General features: G+C 38.6%; 1 protein-coding gene across 1 annotated transcript; it reads right to left on the bottom strand.

The window, feature by feature from the left end:
* Positions 1-257: 257 nt before the first annotated feature.
* On the bottom strand, positions 258-21,393 carry LOC100492877 (butyrophilin subfamily 2 member A2). The gene is made up of 8 exons (XM_031891203.1): positions 21,312-21,393; positions 10,716-11,066; positions 9,024-9,302; positions 8,526-8,642; positions 7,902-7,922; positions 7,802-7,822; positions 7,679-7,705; positions 258-2,300 (listed from the first exon to the last, which is right to left on the bottom strand). Exons 1-8 carry the CDS (start codon positions 21,364-21,366, stop codon positions 1,705-1,707), a joined length of 1,467 nt encoding a protein of 488 aa, XP_031747063.1. The 5' UTR covers positions 21,367-21,393; the 3' UTR covers positions 258-1,704.
* Between the last annotated feature and the right edge of the window lie 145 nt (positions 21,394-21,538).

The following is a 21,538-nucleotide window of genomic DNA, read 5'->3' as shown; positions in this document are numbered from 1 at the left end:
ATAATTCTGCCTTAGCAAGGAGAATCCTAATTTCAACACCCTCAGGGGCAGGTATATTCATTTTGGCTTTCGTGTTTTGCAGCAGTCATTTTTACATAAATTGTGGCAAAATGCAAACTTGTAAAAAAAAAAAAAACTGCCTGCTACAGTTTATAGGCTTGGCAAGCCATGTGTTGTGTACTCACTGAGTATTCTGTTATTGTGTAGTTTATATTGTACTTACAGTTATTCTACATTTAGATTTCTGTACACAGACATATATACAGAGCAGCATCATAAAAATACTTTATTAAAACAATAAGAAAAGTAACTTTACATATAAAATCGTAATTTCATATAAAAACACTTTTGCACAATTTAATGTGGTTTCTTCTAAGGCATAAATATATATTCTTAAGAAAACGTAACCAATGGATCCTTTATATCCTTATAATCTACAGTCATTCCCCTATGGGAACAAACTGTAAATTATATTCTTATAAACGGTACTTAGTGATGTCGTAAGTTATAATTGGAGCTTAGTGATGTAATTTGTCCCATGATTCACTAAAACTTGTATATTATAATAAATAAAGTACCCCCTGTTGTAAAATATAGGGATATTATAAGTCATTGAGGAGTTCCATATAAAAGCACAAGGCCAAAGGCCAAGTTCTTTTATACAAGTCATGGAACTCCGAGGTGAGTTCTAATATGCTTATATTTATTTATTATAATATACAAGATTTAGTGAGTAATATGACAGAAATTACACCACAGTTACTGTATAATTAGAGGCATGAATATTCTGTTAAAACAGTGCTTAGTGATGTCATTTGTCACATGAAACACTGAAACTTGTGTATTATAATAAATAATGTACTCCCTGTTGTAAATTATGAGGATATTAAAGTCACCTTGAAGTTCCATGAGCTGTATATTTTACAGTAAGTGCATTATAAATTTTACAAAGTGCATTATACATTATATCCAGAAATGGAGCGTTCTGACTTTAGAATGCATCCTTTTAATCTTAAAAAGACAAGCAGACTTATATAAACGTTTTATCTCCTCTTCCCAACTTACTACTTCTTTTTCACCGCCAATCCACTGCAGCAATGACCACCCACCACTTCCACACCCATCTGTCTGTCTGCCAGATTCCGTTTCCCTCCTACCTGCCCATAGCCAATTCTGTCACACTGGCAGCAGACACTGCTGGCCAGCCACATCTCATGAGCACAGCAGTGCCAGAAAGAAAGAAAAGTAAGGGATGAGAAACAATGTGGGAGAACAGAGAGTGCATGGGGTGGAAAACAGAGATGGGGAAAGTGCACAGATGCATAACTATATCCCACAGGCTACAAATACCCACAGGAAGGGGAACACAATAAACGCAGAATCTCCCCACTATGCTCCACATACCACACATACCCATGCCCCCCCCCCCTTCCACTCACACCCAGGGTCCCATGTGGTCTGTGTCTTCTGCAGCTCCCATGTCTGAATGATGCACAAATGGTTGACAAGTAGGGGGCCTAACTACGTGCCTTCCCCCTTCCTCATCCCTGACCTAAACATTTCTGATGAATGCAGTTAGCACTGTATTTGTGGGGGTATCCACATGTCTCTGTGCTCCATTTTGACAAATTTGGAAAGACCAGAAGGCAAAGTACAAAAAACTGCATTTGTTCTGTACAATGATGAATTGTGGTATATTTGTGCTTATAAAGATACATTTTCTAATAGACCAGCCTGCTCTGTCATCTCTTCCACATCTTTTCTGCTTTCCACCCTTTCACTGATCTGCTTTCTTAGTCTAACTTCTCCACCCCTTGTGCCCAGCCAGAAAAATGGTTGGACTGTTTGGGACACATCACTAAAAGTATAGAGGTGCTTCCAGGTAGTGGGGTCATAGAAAGAAACCGTGTGTTTGGTGAGATTCAGGTAGACTCCTACTCTTTTAAAAATGTCAGCTGTCACATCAAGATTGTACTCTGTATTGTCCAAAGCCTTAAAAGTTTCAACAAAGCGACACACACACCAGATTTTTTCCTGGGGGCCAAACATATAAGCTGCTCCTTTCCTTTGTACTTTTGGAGAGGCCACTCCCACTGCCCACTCTTCTCCTTGTATTAATTCGACCTCCCAGTAATGAGCCCCTGAAGAGAAGGTATAGTCTCCCAGACAGCAGCGCTCTGTCTCGAAGCGGACTTTATTCATTCTTGGAGGACTGACAGGTGGCTTGTTATACAGCGATAGGCAATCAGTAGAGACTGACAGCTCTGGGTGGGTAATATCTGGGTTGAACATGAAATAAACTAAAAGAAATGAAAGGTTTCAGATTTTTTTAGAACATTCTGCTGGCCTTACTTTGACAACCTACAAACTTCATTATTTGTGTAACAGTTAATAGGGTGGTCCCCCAAATACTCAGCGCTTCTTGGTGGAGTTCTTTGAAACCAAATCTTCAGTATAGTAGAAACTGTGTGATCGTGTGCTGCCTCCTCATAAGAACAACCCTCCCTTTTTAGATGGGTCTCAGATGTGTGTAATCGTGTTGATGGAAGCGCATGGAATTAGAGAAAAACAAAAGCAAAACTAGTGCAATACGTACAAAACTTTCTTTGTGACTAAAACGCTAAAAGATTTTTAGCGTTCTAATTTGGTGCAAAATGTGCAAATATATTAAGTGAATCGGACAATCAAAAGTGCTTATATATCAGCCCAATGCAGTGTATCACACCCACACGATGTGTCCAAAGTAAATGCTCACCAGATTTAATTAAAATAAGAGCATGTAGAGAAGTCAATTCGGCTATTGATTGCAGTGCATCCTTAGTCCTCAGAGTATATGGAATGAAGAGGAATCGAAAATAGTATAAAATCGTTTAATATGTAAAATAAAGCCCCTGCACAATGCAGGCTACTTACAGTGTGAAGCAGTATATCAGACACAACAAAAATCCCAACGCGTTTCGCGTGCTCACGGCACGCTTCCTCAGGAGCAAATGAGCCCACCATCAATCCCCCTGGCTATTTATACCCTTCCCACTTTTTTTTTTTTTTTTTTTTTTTAAACTTTACGGAAACATACATAGTCATTTCACACAGTGGGGATTGATTAAAATCAGCGGAATAATAAAATAAAATAACACATACATATAAATATAAAAGGACAATAAATGCCTATCTTTACCCGCCAACAGCAAGATATAATAAAATAAAGCCTACACATAGATATAAGAGGACAATAAGGGGCTGATTTACTAACCCACGAATCCGACCCGAATTGGAAAAGTTCCGACTTGAAAACGAACATTTTGCGACTTTTTCGTATGTTTTGCGATTTTTTCGGATTCTGTACGAATTTTTCGTTACCAATACGATTTTTGCGTAAAAACGCGAGTTTTTCGTATCCATTACGAAAGTTGCGTAAAAAGTTGCGCATTTTGCGTAGCGTTAAAACTTACGCGAAAAATGCGCAACTTTTCGCGTAAGTTTTAACGCTACGCAAAATGCGCAACTTTTTACGCAACTTTCGTAAAGGATAGGAAAACTCGCGTTTTTACGCAAAAATCGTATTGGATCCGAAAAATTCGTAAAGAATCCGAAAAAATCGCAAAACATACGAAAAAATCGCAAAGTACCGATCATTACGAAAAAAACGCAATCGGACTCCATTCGACCCGTTCGTGGGTAAGTAAATCAGCCCCTAAGTGTCAATATGCCTATCTTTACAAAATACGTGTATATCAAGATTTGTTAGTCAAATATTTATAATGATAACCTATGGTGCCGGCGACCCGAGACCATCTCAGCAATATCAAAAATATATCACTTATTATAAAAATACAAAAAGAGAAAATATCATGCCGTATACATTGCTCGATTTGTCCTCATATCAATTAAAATGGGTCAATTTAAGACTAATCATAATCTATCTAACTTATAAACCAACAGTGAAACTAAGTCCTTAACTAGACTAATAAGGGAAGCCTAAAATCAGAAAGCAGCCAAATCTATATCTACATTAAGCCCCAATGGATGCAACGTGTTGAGTTTAAAAATCCAGAAGGTTTCTCTTTGTCTAAGTTTAATAAAACGGTCGCCCCCTCTAATACTAGATGTTATTTGTTCAAGGCCAACGAAGATCATACCTTTTGGGTCACTATTATGCGCATGCTTAAAATGTCTAGGGACCCCATGATTAGTTTTTCCAGCCCTGATGTTCCGTACATGTTCAGATATTCTGGTCCCTACCGATCTAATAGTCCTACCAACATAAAACTTGTTACAGGGACAGACTAATAAGTATACAACATATATAGAGCGGCAATTAATAAAGTCTTTTGTTTTTGGTATGCCCTCTATATTGAGTTTTTTTGGTGCAACAAATGAGCATGTTCCACAACGTTTTTTGCCGCATCTGTACGTACCACTGAGGCCGAATGGATTAAGATGTTTTTTATGCTCATGTCGGCCCCGGACCCTTGAGGGTGCTAGTATATTATTCAGAGTTTGAGACTTTTTAAAGTGGACCTGTGGCCTCGGACCACAAGACCCCCTAAGAATGGGGTCCGCTAAAATAATGTTCCAGTGTCGTTGAATGATGTTCCTAATACTATATGCTGCCGAATTATATTTGGTATAAAAGTTATATTCATACGGGGTGTGGCTGGAAGATTTTTTATTATTGTGCATAAGTTGATTCCTATCAGTATTGGTTGCTGAAACTCTGGCCTCCTTTAGCCAAGACCTCTTGTAGCCTTTCTCTATAAACCTGTTCTCTAAGGTGGTGCATTCACGTGTAAAATCAACTAACCTAGAGCAGTTTCTTTTAGCCCTTAAAAACTGACCTTTTGGGATATTTTTAATAACTTGAACATGGTGACTGCTAGATGCATGCAAAAGCCCATTACGGTCTGTTGGTTTACGATATAACATCGTGGTACCGTCTCTAAAAAGGGTAAGATCTAAAAAATTTGTAAACGTGGGATTAATCTCCACAGTAAAACTGAGATTAAATACATTAGAATTGATGTGTGTAATGAAAGTATCTATAAGGTCCAAGGGGCCATTCCAAATAAAAAGGAGATCATCTATGAACCTGGTGTACAGTATAATATGATCCCTAAAGATGGGCGAGCCCCAAATAAAATCATCCGTACGTACAGATGCGGCAAAAAACGTTGTGGAACATGCTCATTTGTTGCACCAAAAAAACTCAATATAGAGGGCATACCAAAAACAAAAGACTTTATTAATTGCCGCTCTATATATGTTGTATACTTATTAGTCTGTCCCTGTAACAAGTTTTATGTTGGTAGGACTATTAGATCGGTAGGGACCAGAATATCTGAACATGTACGGAACATCAGGGCTGGAAAAACTAATCATGGGGTCCCTAGACATTTTAAGCATGCGCATAATAGTGACCCAAAAGGTATGATCTTCGTTGGCCTTGAACAAATAACATCTAGTATTAGAGGGGGCGACCGTTTTATTAAACTTAGACAAAGAGAAACCTTCTGGATTTTTAAACTCAACACGTTGCATCCATTGGGGCTTAATGTAGATATAGATTTGGCTGCTTTCTGATTTTAGGCTTCCCTTATTAGTCTAGTTAAGGACTTAGTTTCACTGTTGGTTTATAAGTTAGATAGATTATGATTAGTCTTAAATTGACCCATTTTAATTGATATGAGGACAAATCGAGCAATGTATACGGCATGATATTTTCTCTTTTTGTATTTTTATAATAAGTGATATATTTTTGATATTGCTGAGATGGTCTCGGGTCGCCGGCACCATAGGTTATCATTATAAATATTTGACTAACAAATCTTGATATACACGTATTTTGTAAAGATAGGCATATTGACACTTATTGTCCTCTTATATCTATGTGTAGGCTTTATTTTATTATATCTTGCTGTTGGCGGGTAAAGATAGGCATTTATTGTCCTTTTATATTTATATGTATGTGTTATTTTATTTTATTATTCCGCTGATTTTAATCAATCCCCACTGTGTGAAATGACTATGTATGTTTCCGTAAAGTTTAAAAAAAAAAAAAAAAAAAAAAAAAAAAAAAAGTGGGAAGGGTATAAATAGCCAGGGGGATTGATGGTGGGCTCATTTGCTCCTGAGGAAGCGTGCCGTGAGCACTCGAAACGCGTTGGGCTTTTTGTTGTGTCTGATATACTGCTTCACACTGTAAGTAGTCTGCATTGTGCAGGGGCTTTATTTTACATATTAAACGATTTTATACTATTTTCGATTCCTCTTCATTCCATATACTCTGAGGACTAAGGATGCACTGCAATCAATAGCCGAATTGACTTCTCTACATGCTCTTATTTTAATTAAATCTGGTGAGCATTTACTTTGGACACATCGTGTGGGTGTGATACACTGCATTGGGCTGATATATAAGCACTTTTGATTGTCCGATTCACTTAATATATTTGCACATTTTGCACCAAATTAGAACGCTAAAAATCTTTTAGCGTTTTAGTCACAAAGAAAGTTTTGTACGTATTGCACTAGTTTTGCTTTTGTTTTTCTCTAATTCCATGCGCTTCCATCAACACGATTACAAACTTCATTATTTCCCTTTGTTATACATATACATAAATAATGAATAAGACATTAGGGGCCCGATTCACTAAAGTCCGTAATAAGGAGTGCTATTTATAGCATGCGTTAAAAATCTTATCACTTCATATTTTTCACTCGATTCACTAAAAGGACACTTGTCATAATTAAGAAGCGATGTTCTTGGCATTATTTATCTTACGATGACATATTTTCAAGCAATATATTATGCAGCGCACAAGATATTACGCAGCGCGCGATATTTTATGCAGAGCGCAATATATTACGCAGAGCGCAATATATTACGCACGTAACCATTACTTTCTGAAAACCACCATTTCCCTGAAAACTGGAGGCTGCATCACTCTAGGGCCAACATATACTTGAAAAAATACGACTGCAAACTCCATGTTGTGTTGCCAAAAGCTCACGAACCGCAATTTTCTTTAAGTACCGCCTGCCCCAAGTAGGGTTAATATTCACACAGATTAATACGATATTTTGCACGTTTAACGCTTCATATGTGTTTGTGAATCATGCGTTAGTACTATTTCTATTCGCTAATTAACGCAATGCGTTTTTTTGTGCATGCTTATCGCATAGTTTTTTTCATTAAAATATGTCATCGTAAGATAAATAACGCCAAGAACATCGCTTCTTAATTATGACAAGTGTCCTTTTAGTGAATCGAGCGAAAAATAAGAAGTGATAAGATTTTTAACACATGCTATAAATAGCACTCCTTATTTCGGACTTTAGTGAATCGGGCCCTAGGTTTCTTATCCACAGGGCATCAACCCCAAAAAGTAGTGGTGAGGTTTCTCTCCTTGATGTTATGTTATTTATTCAGTTTAGGATAATTTATGTCTCACAAGGTGTGCTAGGTGCATGGTTAAGAGGGAGGTGATGATGATGTTAGGCAATGTATGCTGCACTTTTATTGAAGGAAGTTTTTAGTGTGTAAGGGAAAAAGATACATTGTGGGTGAGAAGACGAATGGTTAACACAGAAAAGTAACTGGAGCAACCCATGGGGTAATTCTAATGCCTTAGTTATTGAAAAATGGGACAAAAAAAGGGGCCAAAAGAAAGTTAATTACCTGGTTGCATAACAGCCTTTCTCCAGTCTAAAGGTAGAAAAGAACTAGTCACACATTAAAATGGCTAAAAAGACTAATTTAATGCAACACAGAGATTTTAAATAGATACAACAAAAGTCTTACCCATTTCAGAGGACAGATGAGCTGAAAGAATAGTTGAAGAGGGAGATGGTTAGACAACCTTAATGCTGTTTAATAGTGAAATAACAGGAGAATTACTTACCAACTTTACTAGTCAGCATCTCTAAAACAAGAATGAAAATGCATATTAGTGTGTATATCACAAAAGCAGCCCCTTTAAGTCTATGGGGCTGATTTACTTACCCACGAACGGGTCGAATGGAGTCCGATTGCGTTTTTTTCGTAATGATCGGTACTTTGCGATTTTTTCGTATGTTTTGCGATTTTTTCGGATTCTTTACGAATTTTTCGGATCCAATACGATTTTTGCGTAAAAACGCGAGTTTTCCTATCCATTACGAAAGTTGCGTAAAAAGTTGCGCATTTTGCGTAGCGTTAAAACTTACGCGAAAAGTTGCGCATTTTTCGTAGCGTTAAGTTTTAACGCTACGAAAAATGCGCAACTTTTCGCGTAAGTTTTAACGCTACGCAAAATGCGCAACTTTTTACGCAACTTTCGTAATGGATACGAAAAACTCGCGTTTTTACGCAAAAATCGTATTGGTAACGAAAAATTCGTACAGAATCCGAAAAAATCGCAAAACATACGAAAAAGTCGCAAAATATTCGTTTTCAAGTCGGAACTTTTCCAATTCGGGTCGGATTCGTGGGTTAGTAAATCAGCCCCTATGTTTGTCTCCCTCTTTTGTTTCCTTACCACACTTACCTTTCTCATTTAATAGTCTGCGAGCACAAAGAATTGCAACACCCACTCCTGCTAGCATGAGTATGAAAACACTGACAAAAGCATAGGCCCAAGGAGAGACGTGAGGAAACAGGTCCCCTGTGGAAAGAAACATTCTGTGAGTGTCCAAAAAGCTATAAGTCATTGACAACATTAATAGGTAGATTCAATCAATAAGACTTGTTACTTATGGAAGGGAAGTTGTCCATATGCCCTCATTTGCCTTTTAGAAAATCAGGCACACAGGATTTTTTTAGCTCTTTCAGTTAATTCTAAACTATTTGGGTGAATCCAAAGCCAACATTCCCAGCATGGCTGCAACCAGGGGAACCTAAGCAGACCTTAACATGCCAAACTAGTGTGTGTTCACGTAAGGCAAATAAACAACATGAATGAGATCATAGGCATATAAGGATAAGAGAGAGGAACTTAATTTTTCATGTTTACCCCACATAATACATTTATTTTACAGAAACAAACCTGAGATTCTTAAGAAGATGCCTGTATCTCTTCCAGTAATGGGATGTCTGGCTCTACAGTACAGAGGATCTGTATAGGGACCTTTGAGGAGAATGCTGCTTTCTACCCTAAATAGACCATCACTTTGATTAAGATAGGCCACTGAATTGGGAGCAATGGAAACTCCTTCACTCTTCTCCCACTGCATCTGGGGTTTAGGGTACCAACCCGAGGAAGAAAATGAGAGCAAAACTGAGCTGTCCTGCAAGGAGATATCCAAGGTAGGGAGAGAGCCTTCACCTACAACATAAAGCAAAACATGAGAAATGTGTAGGGATCATTTATCAGCTCAAGTTGTAGTCACTGAGAAATTATACTTTTAAATGAAAACTGAAAAAGAGGCTAGAAAGACAAAGTAAGGTGTTATTACACAGCTTATCCTATAGGCTTGTAATAAATGTTTGTAAAAAGCAATTTTACTTTTGGTGGTTTATTTTTATCTATACCAAAACTGCATTATCATTAATGACAATATTTATCTCATTTTCAAAATGTATTATGATAATACAAAGGAATAGCCACTCATAGCTCACCTATGTCCACTTTGTCTGTACAGGGGAGAGGCGCACGCTCCCCAGTGTCCCTGGTTTTACATACTGTGCTCAGGGCTGGATTTCTGAATAGGGTGCCCCGAGGCCGCCCCTTTTTGCCACCCGCCCACCTTGACTGACCCCTCCCCTAAAGTTTCTGCATGTCCTCTCCCCATTGCTCCGTATGAGGGCAAAATTCTAGGGCAGCTAGGCGGCATGCCACCCCTAAATTTCTGCCGCTCTAGGCCCGAGCCTTTGTGGCCTCACCACAAATACGTGCCTGACTGTGCTACCAAAAATGTGTCAGGCAGCAGTTTGGTCAATACCAAAAAAAGCCAAATGCTTCAGCCCAGAAGTGTTGTATTTTCTAATGCAGAGTAAATCAATGTGTTTTTAATGGAAAACTGAGTTGCTGCCAGCACATTTTTCTGTAACACTTTAATAATACGTCTGTTTATATGTCTGATTTAGTGTTAGCATCTTAAAAAATAATATCAAGAATAGTAGACTGACACTGACACATTTTATACATACATAAATAACTTGTATTATCACTATCACATCAATGAAGGCAGGTTTAAAAGGGCTTAAGAAGTGATAGGACACATGACAGAATTTAAAGCAATACTGTCATGTAGAATCCTGCATTGAAATCTGTTTTTAAAAGCACAAACTATTTTTTTATATCTAATTTTGAAACTTCACATTGGTCTAGCCATGTTTTTTATTTCCCAGGGTACCACAGCCTTGTGCTCTGATAAACTTCAGTCACACTTAACTGCTGAGCTGCAAGTTGGAGTGATATCACGCCAGCTCAACAGTAAGAAATCTAAGTCCGGCTTGGGACTCCAAGGAATACCTGAAAGCAGTTCGAATGTGCAGTGTTGGCTCCTTCTGAAAGCTCAGACTCAGGCACAATGCACTGAGATGGCTGCCTACACACCAATATTACAACTAAATAAATACATTTGCTGTTTCAAGAATAAAATTTTAAAAGGTAGAGTGAATTATTTGTAAACAGTGTAATTTAGAAATAAAAAGTGTACCATAAAAATCATGACAGAATCCCTTTAAAAAGGAAAAATAAAGGTAAGTGAATGCAAGTAAAAGTTATATGACAGACCCACAACATCAAGCTGAATAAATGCCTCTTCATAGACACCACTGGTTTTGTTCTCCACAAAACAAACATAGTTGTTAGCATCAGAAAGCTGTACTTTGTGCAGGGAAAGTGTTAGATCTCCAGACTCGGGTCCTTTAAGTAGGGAAACCCTCCCATTGTACTCTGCTCGCTGTTGCTCTTTATCCTCCTTTCCATCTTTTAGCAAATAGACATGTGGGCTGTAGATAGTGTGGAACCAGCGCACCTCCAACCCATCAGCACTGAGAGGGGGTGATAGGGTACAGGGCAAGGAAACATTGGATCCCAGCTCTGCTACAAGTTGTTTGTTTGGAGATGTCACATGAAATTGACCTAAAAGAGAGTGAAAAAAACTTTACAAATAGCCAAACTAACCAACAGTAAATGCAATTGCATATCTTAAGCTGGTCACACATGTACAGATGAAATTGCAGAAAACCAATTTTCGGATCGTGTGTGGGCTCCGAATTATCATACTGATAATTTTCTTACTATGACAATCTGTCATTTAGTTTATCGGCCAGGCTAGAAAATTTCGATACGATAAAATCTGTGCATGTATTATGTATCTAACGATATCCTTGGGGGACCTACAATGGAAGTCAGTTTCGTACGATTGGTGTCTGCCAACTATTTCATGTTCAGAACATCCTTCAATTTGTATTTTAAAGGCTTTATCCTACAATTTCAGTCTGAATGTTAGTTTCAGATCGTCGTATTTAAATGTACGGCCGCTATACAAATGTTCATCGGAAGAAGACTAAAATCTGAACGTGTATGGCCAGCTTAAGAGATATCAATGCAAGATACTGCTAATAAACACATATGAAGCGTTAAACGCACTAAATATCGCATTAGTCTGTGCGAATATTAACACCTACTTGGGGCAGGCGGTACTTAAAGAAAATTGTGGTTCCTGAGCTTTTGGCAACACAACATGGACTTTGCAGTGGGATTTTTTCAAGTATGTGTTGGCCCTAGAGTCATGCATCCTCCAGTTTTCAGGGAAATGGTCATTTTCAGAACAGTAGTTTTCCGAAAGTAATGGTTATGTGCATAAAATCGTGCGCTAATATAGCAAGCAGCGAAATATACTGCGCGCAACGGGAAATAACGCATGCGACGGGAATTAACGCAAGAAAAACGCTCATCGTACGTTAAATAACACAAAGAACATCGCGTCTTAATTATGACGCCTGTCCTTTTAGTGAATTGAGCGTTAAGTCGCAAATAATAAGAAGCGATAAAATTTTTCCCACATGCTATAAATAGCGCTTGTTTTATCGCACTTTGGTGAATCAGCCCAAAGGGTTCTTAAAAATAAAAAAACACAATTTGTCAAAAAAAGCTTTCTAACGTCAACATTTATTAAGTAAAGAATTTTGGTGCTAAGCTTCCCTAGCACATCTTTTTTGGTTCAAGCTCCCCCTTGAGGTCTGGTATAAGGCCCAGTAGGCTACTAACAAGGTTATTTGGTCATTCAGCCACAGTTTAAAGAATATCTAGGGCAGCAAATAAAACCCAAATTCCCCTAGGGGTGATCACCAACCCTTTTTTACTTGTGAGCCACATTCAAATGTAGAAAGAGTTAGGGAGCAACACAAGCATGAAGGATGTTCAAGGGGTTCCAAAAAAGTGTTGTTAATGGCTATGTGATAGCCCCTACGTGGACTGGCAGCCTACAGGACACTCTGTTTGGCAATACACCTGTTTTTTATACAAACAAAACTTGCCTCCAAGCCAGGAATTCAAAAACAAGCACCTCCTGTAAGACCACTGGGAGAAAAATCCAAGAGGTTGATGAGCTACATGTTGCTTGTGAGCTTCTGGTTGGGGATCACTGCCCTAGGGGAACTATACCCACAGTTTACAAACCACTGCCCTATTATAAAGCCAATTAATAAACTGGTTCCCCACCGTCCAAATAATTCACAGGATAGATATGCAGTGTGTTGCATTTCAAAATGTTAAGCCCCAAATAAATACATATATTGGCTTATTTTCTAATATCTTTATACATTATTAAAGTACATTAAATTTGCAACTTTAAAGGAGTTGTTCACCTTTAAATTAACTTTCAGTATGACACAGACATTGATATTCTAAGACAATTTCAGCTTTCCGGTTTGGAATTTCAGCAGCTACCTGGTTGCTATGTTCTTGCTTACCTTAGCAACCAGGCAGTGGTTTGAATGCGTGACAGGAATATGAATAGGAGAGGGACTTAATATAAAGAAAAGTAATGAAATGTAACAATAACATTTATATTGTAGCCTCACAGAGCAAAAGTTTTTGCCTGCCAAGGTCAGTGACCCCCATTTAAAAGCTGGGGTCAGCAGTAAGGCAACTAATTTGAAAACTATAAAAAATAATGACTACCAATTTCAAAGTTTCTAGGAACAGGGCATCCTATAACTTAATTTAACTTAAAGGAGAACTATACCCCCGGGAGCTAAAAGCCCCCTTAACTATCCCTGCCTTGACTCCCCTTACCTCTCCCTTATCACATAGTTTCTAAGTTTAACAACTGTCCCTATCACTAACCCCAAGCTAAAACAGCAGAGTAGTGCAGCAGCGTACCTGGCTGACATCTTACCTGCAACTGAAGACTATTTGGGTATCACCGCTGACACGGAGCCTGCTTGCGCATGTACAGTTGGAGGCAGCAGGAAATCTGCTTAAACTGCGCATGCACAGTTTTTAGTGCCCGGAGGTATAGTTCTTATTTAAAGGTGAACCACCCCTTTAACATAACCTTTCATAAAGAATATTTTTCCTTTACTCGATCACCTGAATAAATCTGACATTTTCACAATCACCCTCTGCCTAAAAAGGCAAAGGGCATATCAACATACTGCAGAGTACTAGTTGCCACAACAGACTGTACTAAGCCTATGTTTTACGAAGATGGCTGACGGAGCTGCCCAAAGCCATGGACAACTATTGTAGCTCCTAAGAAATTTTCAAAATGAAGAAATTGCATCCTAGGCAAACAGACTATTCCACCTTGTCTAATATTCTGGAGGATTTGGCAGGAGACATTTTGCACATTGTGACAGTCACAAAATGCAGTCATTCTGGGACAGAATTGCACAACTGAGCAAAAATGCAATGAAATGAATACCAGAGCTCTGACTTTTTTGCGGATACTAAATGTATTACATATTGCATTAACTGTATTGATTTGTATTATGCTTCTACTAGTGATGCCTCCGAATGAAGAGTCTGACTTCTGCTCACTGGGTTTTACAGAATTATGGTACCGGCTGCTTTGGAAAGTCTGTAAGCTTCACATAATAGAACCAACTAACACATACTGAAACTTGAAAGTTTTTGTCATAAGGTGACATACTGCACTGTTTCTGCCAGTGCTTGCAACTTTAAGAACTAAAATGTTATTTTAAACTAGAAGCACTGTAGAAGGAAAAGAGGTAAGCCAGCTGGGGCAATCAGGGGAGGATAGGTTGTGCATTTTTAGAAAAGGCTGGGTAGATGGGCCATTTTGTCATGAAATTCATGGATGAATGGATCGTGAAATGCTAGAATGGCTGGTGCCCCTATGTGATAGAATAATTGGAAAGGTTAGTGCCAATGTGTCATGGAAAGCTGCATCAAAAATTGCTGTGGCGTCTAGGTCATGAAATGCTTGGACAACAGTCATAAAATTACAATTTTTATATTGCTGGTAACAACAACATTAAATACTTGTGGCTGGGTCCACTGTGTCATGAAATATGAAATAATACGGCCACTGGGTCATGAAATAATGTGGTTACTGGGTCATGAAATGCAGTTTTTTATATTGCAGGTAACAACATGAAAGAAAATCAGCGCAAGGAGGATTTTCACAAGATTCTCATGTAAAAATATGCTTGACAGGTTTTCTCAGAGAAAATCATGTGTCAATCACCAAAGCTGGCATTTTAATGTGACTGCCATAGGCAGATTGGCAGGGTATTTGGAGGTGATTTGAGTCATTTTAAAAGTGTGGTTCTACCACACTTTATGTGTAGTAAAAAGTTAAAAAGTCTGGCATAAGGGTTGCTGTTTTTTTTATTATAACATGAATGAATTGGCCTTTAGAATGTGCACAGTGTACCTGTTCTTTCCAGTAAAAACTGGATAAAAATAAAAGCATTTGTGCATAAAATGCTGTTAGACCAGAATGAATATATGTATGTTATGTGTTTTTGTGAGTTGCAGACTAAGGTATGGCAGATATTTTCCACGAGATATATTACAGAAGATTTATAGTGTAATTATGGTAGGTAAGATTCCTTTATCAATAAACACTGGTGGTTTATAGTCGTAACATGACCTTCAGTAGAACAATTTCTTGAAAGCTAATTGATCTTTATGCCATAACAACACATTATCTGGATTCAGCCCACCACTGGGATGGCCAGTCTGGTACAGATACAGCTGTACAATGTAGCACCCACCTTGGCCGCAAGTTGTTCTGTATTACAAGCCAGTCTTGGTAAGGCTTTCAGTCAGCAGCAGTGGAAGAAGCCCTAATTTCACCCACACATGCTGTGCCTTTTCTCCTTTGAATGGCTGCCCCCGTGGCTAAACAGCAGCTTTGTTTATAGAAATTTCTGAGGCAAACACACCAGTTGTACCAGTGCAGGGCAGCAGTATATTTTATTCTTATTACTTTTATACACTTTCATTTTTTGGTGTTACTGTTCCTTTAAAGCATCTCTGTGCCACATGCATACAGAAAGTAAAAAACAAAAAAGCATTGTAGGCAATGCAGTGAAACAGTTCTATACTTTGCACTGTGTCCTCAAATGTATTTAATTACCGTATATACTCGAGTATAAGCCGAACCGAATATAAGCCGAGGTACCTAATTTTACCTAAGAAAACTGGAAAAACGTATTCACTCGAGTATAAGCCTAGGGTGGGAAATGCAGCAGCTACTGCTAAGTTTCTATAATCAAATAATTAATATAGAACACTCAGGGGGAGATTTACTAATCCACGAATCCGAATCTCGATTGGGAAAAATTTGGATTGGAAATGAAAATTTTGCCGTCTTTTCGTCGCCATTGTGACTTGTTCGTATTTGTAGCGACTTTTTAGTCGCCGCCATAACTTTATCGTATTTTGCGTGACTATTTCGTCGCCGTCGCGATTTTTTCGTATTGAGCGATTGTAAACGGCGGAAAAACCAATCCGATTTGGTCGCAACGGCGATGAAAAAGTCGCGGAACATACGGAAAAGTTGCGATGGCGACGAAAAAGTCGCAAAAATACGGAACATTATGAAAAAACGCATTCGGACGCCTTCGGACCGTTCGTGGATTAGTAAATCTGCCCCTCAGTGTGTGACCCCCTGTGAACTCTTCATAAAGAGAGAGATAAGAAAATGGGGAGCCGCTGTGAATGACTTTGAAGGCATGTTGCCGTTTTGGGGCTGCTCCACCCATGACCTGGTACAACGAGCTCAATATAAAATCCTACGTAAGACTTTAGTTCATCTTTACGCTGCCTACTTAGAGACACAATATGGATATCAGGGTGCTTATGGAAAGTCAGCCAGTGGAAGGCTATAGAATTTTGAGGAAGCAGTGCTTATTATCAGTTGCGCAACCTTACTAGATGAACTCTGCTATCTCCTGTTGCCCATGGGGACGGCTGTCAGGTTATGCTAAGAGCTGTACATGGATAACAGATGAAGGACTGATATTTTGCCACCCCCATCCATGAGTCGATATACTCTGCGCTGACATTCGTCTCCCCCGTGTAATCTAATGTTATAGCAAAATGCAGCAGCAACACTAGGTACATAGGTGGAGAAAAACTGAGAGCACCAGGGAGCCCATTCTGGCTACTAGGCAGAATATTCCTGATAAAAAAGAATTAGGATTAGGCCTCAGGATTAGTAAAAAAAATATTAGAGGGGATAGATAGGTAGATCCTCCTTGATCTATTACATATAAGACATCCTCCACTGACAGCCTACAGCTATAAGTCCATAAAACCAGAGATTCCTTGAGTTACTTACAGAACCGAAACCACTCCCATGACAATTTCGACACATTCGTCTCCCCTGTGTCTGCCCGCCCGCGTCCGCATGTGTGCACATGCGAACGCGGACGGATGCAGGCGGACATGGGGGAGACACGGGTGAGACGAATGTCAGCGCATCGTATATCGACTCGAGTATAAGCCGAGGCTGAAAACCTCGGCTTATACTCGAGTATATACGGTAGTCAAATTTGTCAGATACATGGCTGTACATGGCACTAAGTGTGTCTGAAGGGCATCGAGTTAAATAACACTTAATAAATCCTCTATGTAACATTTATGCATTATATAAAATTTTATAAGATGTTGTTAACGCATGCATATACTACATTGTAGTAACTTTTATTTTACAGACTTTTTTAATTAGAATAATGTTTATTAGATTTAGTTACCAAATCTTTTAGACTGGGCGGAGTCCTTAATTAATAAAAACTTGCTGTAATATACACTAAGCATAAGCAAAAGCAGTGTGAACCACTTTCCAGCTTTCTCTGAACTCTCAGCCCGTTCAATAGCGATTTAAAGGGTGGACCATTTGTCAAGGAAGTGCAGTTCTGACATTCAAGATACACAGCTCTGTATCTTATGAGCTGTGTATCTTGGCCCATGGATGCCACAGTATTATGGATAACAAAACTAAATAAATAAAATATGTTATGGTATGGTTCTGACCCCCCTCAAAAAAGGCGTAATTTTACTTTAAGCTTTAGAGTCATTTTCTTTTTTAAGCAGTTTAGACAGTTTAGTTTTAGACTGCTAATACCAGGTTTTATCCGGTTTTTGAAGGCCCAGTGAGTTCTTGAGTGCCAGTGACCCTAACTGTATATGCATTTTATACGTACTTACTGTTACTGCAGTAGTAAGATCTCATAAACTGCTAAAAATAGAAAATGAAAATAAATAGACAAAAGTGCTCAGCACTCCCATGAGTAAGTTTACATCAATTCATTAGATCTTAGATTATTCAGATCTTGTTTATGCCACAACTAGAAAGCCAGTTGATGTCTATCCTTTGACCTCAAGCTGAGCTATTTTTGAGACCTATAAAATATCGACCAAAATGCTGGCCCAACATGGTTAGATCCTGTTGATAGGGTGGTCAGATAAGCAGATCTTTGCCCAGTCTGGCCATCCCAATGGTTGGCTGAATCCAGATAATATGATTTTTGGTCAGGAAAAAAAACCTTATCCCATTAGGAGACCCGGTTGGTGCAGATCACATTCACAGCCATTTGCAGGGTTCTCTACTCTTTCCAATTAAAAGGACAGTATACCCCCTTTTTTCAACATTGGTGCAATGAATAAGGCTTGTGCTGAAAATATTTTTGCATACTGTTATAACTAGGAAATGTCTTTATGGATTTTGTTATTTCTTGCTTAAAAAGTAAAATTTTAAAATGAAACTAAAGCCACATTCTGCTGCCTGATCCCAAGGAGCAAAATCAAACAACCAGCAGTCACTGAGAAGCCTCTATATGAATAAACTCCTCCCTACCCCCAGATATAGGCTATCTTTTTAGATAAAGATCAACTCATTATTAGGGTTGCCACTGACTGGTATTTCACGGGCCTAGCCATAAATTATAAATTGTAAACAAATTAGGGATGAACCAAAGCCATGATTAGGCTCAATAACATCAATTTTACAGAAGTGTTCAGTTGAACTGTATCCAAACTCTTAACATCATGTGGGTTAAGTGTTCTTGGCAACTGCATGTTCCCATTTTTTGTTCACAATTGATGCAACGGTTTTTCTCAAATTTTAAGATGCAAATGAGGTTTCTGTGAAATAACACAGAGACTGAGTAATAGAATCACCTATACAACTATGTTTAAAAAAAAAAACAAAAAAAAACTTAAACTTTACCTGCAAGAATTAGATGCCCAATTATAGTAAATATGCTTTAAAACAAAAATATTATGCCTCCTGAAAATGCAGGAAAAAGTGGAACAATTTATTCTCCTTGCTGAAAAGAAACAGAAAACATTGAGAAAACATTGAGAAATGTTGCAGATTTTTTTATATAGCTATCCCTTACTGTCCAGAAGAAAAGCAACACCCTTCCCCTCTGCTGGAAATAAAACTGTAAGATCAAATATAAAGCAACAGCAGGCATGGCTTATATGATAAAATGCACTAAGTTAGCCCTGGGGCAGAAACCCATAGCAACCAATCAGCAGGTAGCATTTACTGGTCACCGATTTAAAAGCAAACATCTTATTGGGTTACTGCTATTGGGCAAACATAGAGCCTTTTATTACATATGGGGGATTTGTTCCAAGTCTGGAAACTTGCAGCAACCAATCAGATATTTTTCTTCTGATGGCTGACTTCCAAATACTACTGTACTTTTTTTTTATGTACTTTTTTCCTGGGGGATGTACTTTTTTCCCATAAAAACAATCAACGCACCAGAGGTCACCCCTTTAGATTAGAGGAACGGAGCTTCCATTTGAAGCAGCGTAGGTGGTTTTTCACGGTGAGGGCAGTGAGGTTGTGGAATGCCCTTCCTAATGATGTGGTAATGGCAGATTCTGTTAATGCCTTTAAGAGGGGCCTTGGATGAGTTCTTGATCAATCAGAATATCCAAGGCTATTGTGATACTAATATCTACAGTTAGTACTAGTGGTTGTATTTATAGTTTATGTATGCGAGTGTATAGATTGGTAGGTGTGGGTTGTGGGTGCTGGGTTTACTTGGATGGGTTGAACTTGATGGACACTGGTCTTTTTTCAACCCTATGTAACTATGTAACTATGCTGATTGGCTACAGGTTTTATTGCCAGTAGCTAATATAAACGTGCAATGACTAAAGTGTAAAAGTGATGATTAGTGTCAAATGTTTATTTTCGTTATTATTTTCTTTTCATTTCTTTACTTTGGCATACACACATTACATTAGTGATGTGCCCTCACTGACCCTAACCTCCCTACACCCTACTTTTCAGCTTAAGTATGTCTGTATAAGAGATGGGATAAAATAGTGCTCTACAGAAATAGCTGAAAGAGTGTGGTTTTACTGACTATACTAGAGCTTTGGATATTATATACCCTAAGAAGAAATGTATGTCTTCACATCTGTGCAAACATATATCCCCCTAAAGTAAAAAAAAAAAAAACCTGGTATACAAATGTGGTCTATGTTCAAAAGTTTAAATGCAAAATAAATGCTGTTACATTTTGGATATTATTGCCCCAGTTAGATGAAAGCCAAAAACCCACAAAAAAAGAAACACACAGTTCATACAGGGCTTGTAGCTCACAGAATGTAAATGTGCACAGCAAGTATGTGTCAACCTTGCCAAAAAAGACAATTTGGCAAAATTCAAAATATGACAGATTTACCTACACTTGGAAACATCCTTTTCTGATTCTCATTTTTACTCAGATTCCTGTAGGAGGAAATATCTGTTGTCTCAACCTAGGTTGTACGTCTATATGATGCACAAGCTAGGGGTTTCCATAGGGTGATCATATACAGGGTGATTCTTGACATTCTGCTGCCCTACTAACCCCCCACACTTACCTTTTTAGTGTTGGAGGGGGTCCAGGGGGAAAATTCAGGATTGTTTTTTTGTTCTGACCTTGCATCATGACAGGAGTGCCCTTGATTGCACACCTGCCCCTCATGAATACAGAGCTGCTGAATGCAAGTAATGCTGTATTAGCAGGGGGAAGCACAAACCTGTAAACTAAGTTTTAGAACTTAAAAGACCCTACAAACCACATATCCCCTTTCCTACCCAATAGATTTAAAGGCAGGTGTTCTGCCGTTTACTGGCTGGGGGAATTTCTATTTTAATGCCAATGCCCTCCCCCCTTTCCCCCCCAAAGCTGCTGCCCTGGGCACAGGTGCTTATTTGTGCTAAAAGATGGTGGTGCCCATTCTTTGCTTGTAATATTGACACAATCCTATTGAATTTTACAGGAACGTCAGTAGCACATTAACTTTAAGTTAATTAAAGAATTCAGATTCTAAGTAACTTTTCACTTTGTCTTGATTGATTATTTTGTATGTTTTCTTTATTATTAGGCTGCCTATATTGGATATTAATATATTTTGGTGACTAAACTGGGCAACCAAACAACAGACTATAATTATGTTGTTATTCTTAATCTTTATCACCCAGTTTTCTGTTCAGTAGATCTAGTATTCATTCATCTTGTAGATTGTAAGCTCTTTCTTGTAGATTGTAAGCTCTTTTGGGCAGGGCCCTCTTCAGCTCTTGTATCGGTTATTGATTGCTTTATATGTTACTCTGTACGTCCAATGTATGTAACCCACTTATTGTACAGCGCTGCGGAATATGTTGGCGCTTTATAAATAAATGTTAATGTTAAATCTTACACTCTAATTTCAAACTGCTCCGTGGTTGTTATAGCCATGTAATTAACCCCTGGCAATCATTTACAAGAAAAAAAATAAGCTGCCAAACCAAAAACATATACCAACAGCATACCGTACTAGTATTCTGATCTCTACAAGTAAAAGTTGAAACAACCGTGTGCGGAACCGTAGAGGGAAGGCGGGAGGCTGTACCTGAGAGTGGCGGAGGCAGGAATATGAGGGAGAGAAACAGCAGGGGCCCGGCCATCTCTAGCGCTCGGGCACTGGGCCAGTCTCTTACTGTGAGGCTCTGTGTGTACTGTCTCGCCCTTTTGCGCCTTTTCTGTTGCTTTTATTTCGCCGTTCTTATTTATCCTTCTGCGCGTCTGTCTCAGTTGGATCCGCTCCACCAGGCCCCTCGCTCTATTGGTCGCCTCTTT

This window comes from Xenopus tropicalis, chromosome 8 (assembly GCF_000004195.4).
Source record: "Xenopus tropicalis strain Nigerian chromosome 8, UCB_Xtro_10.0, whole genome shotgun sequence".
Classification (NCBI taxonomy): Eukaryota; Metazoa; Chordata; class Amphibia; order Anura; family Pipidae; genus Xenopus; species Xenopus tropicalis.
Note: the sequence above shows the minus strand (reverse complement) of the source record. Positions and strands in the feature narration are given on the sequence as shown.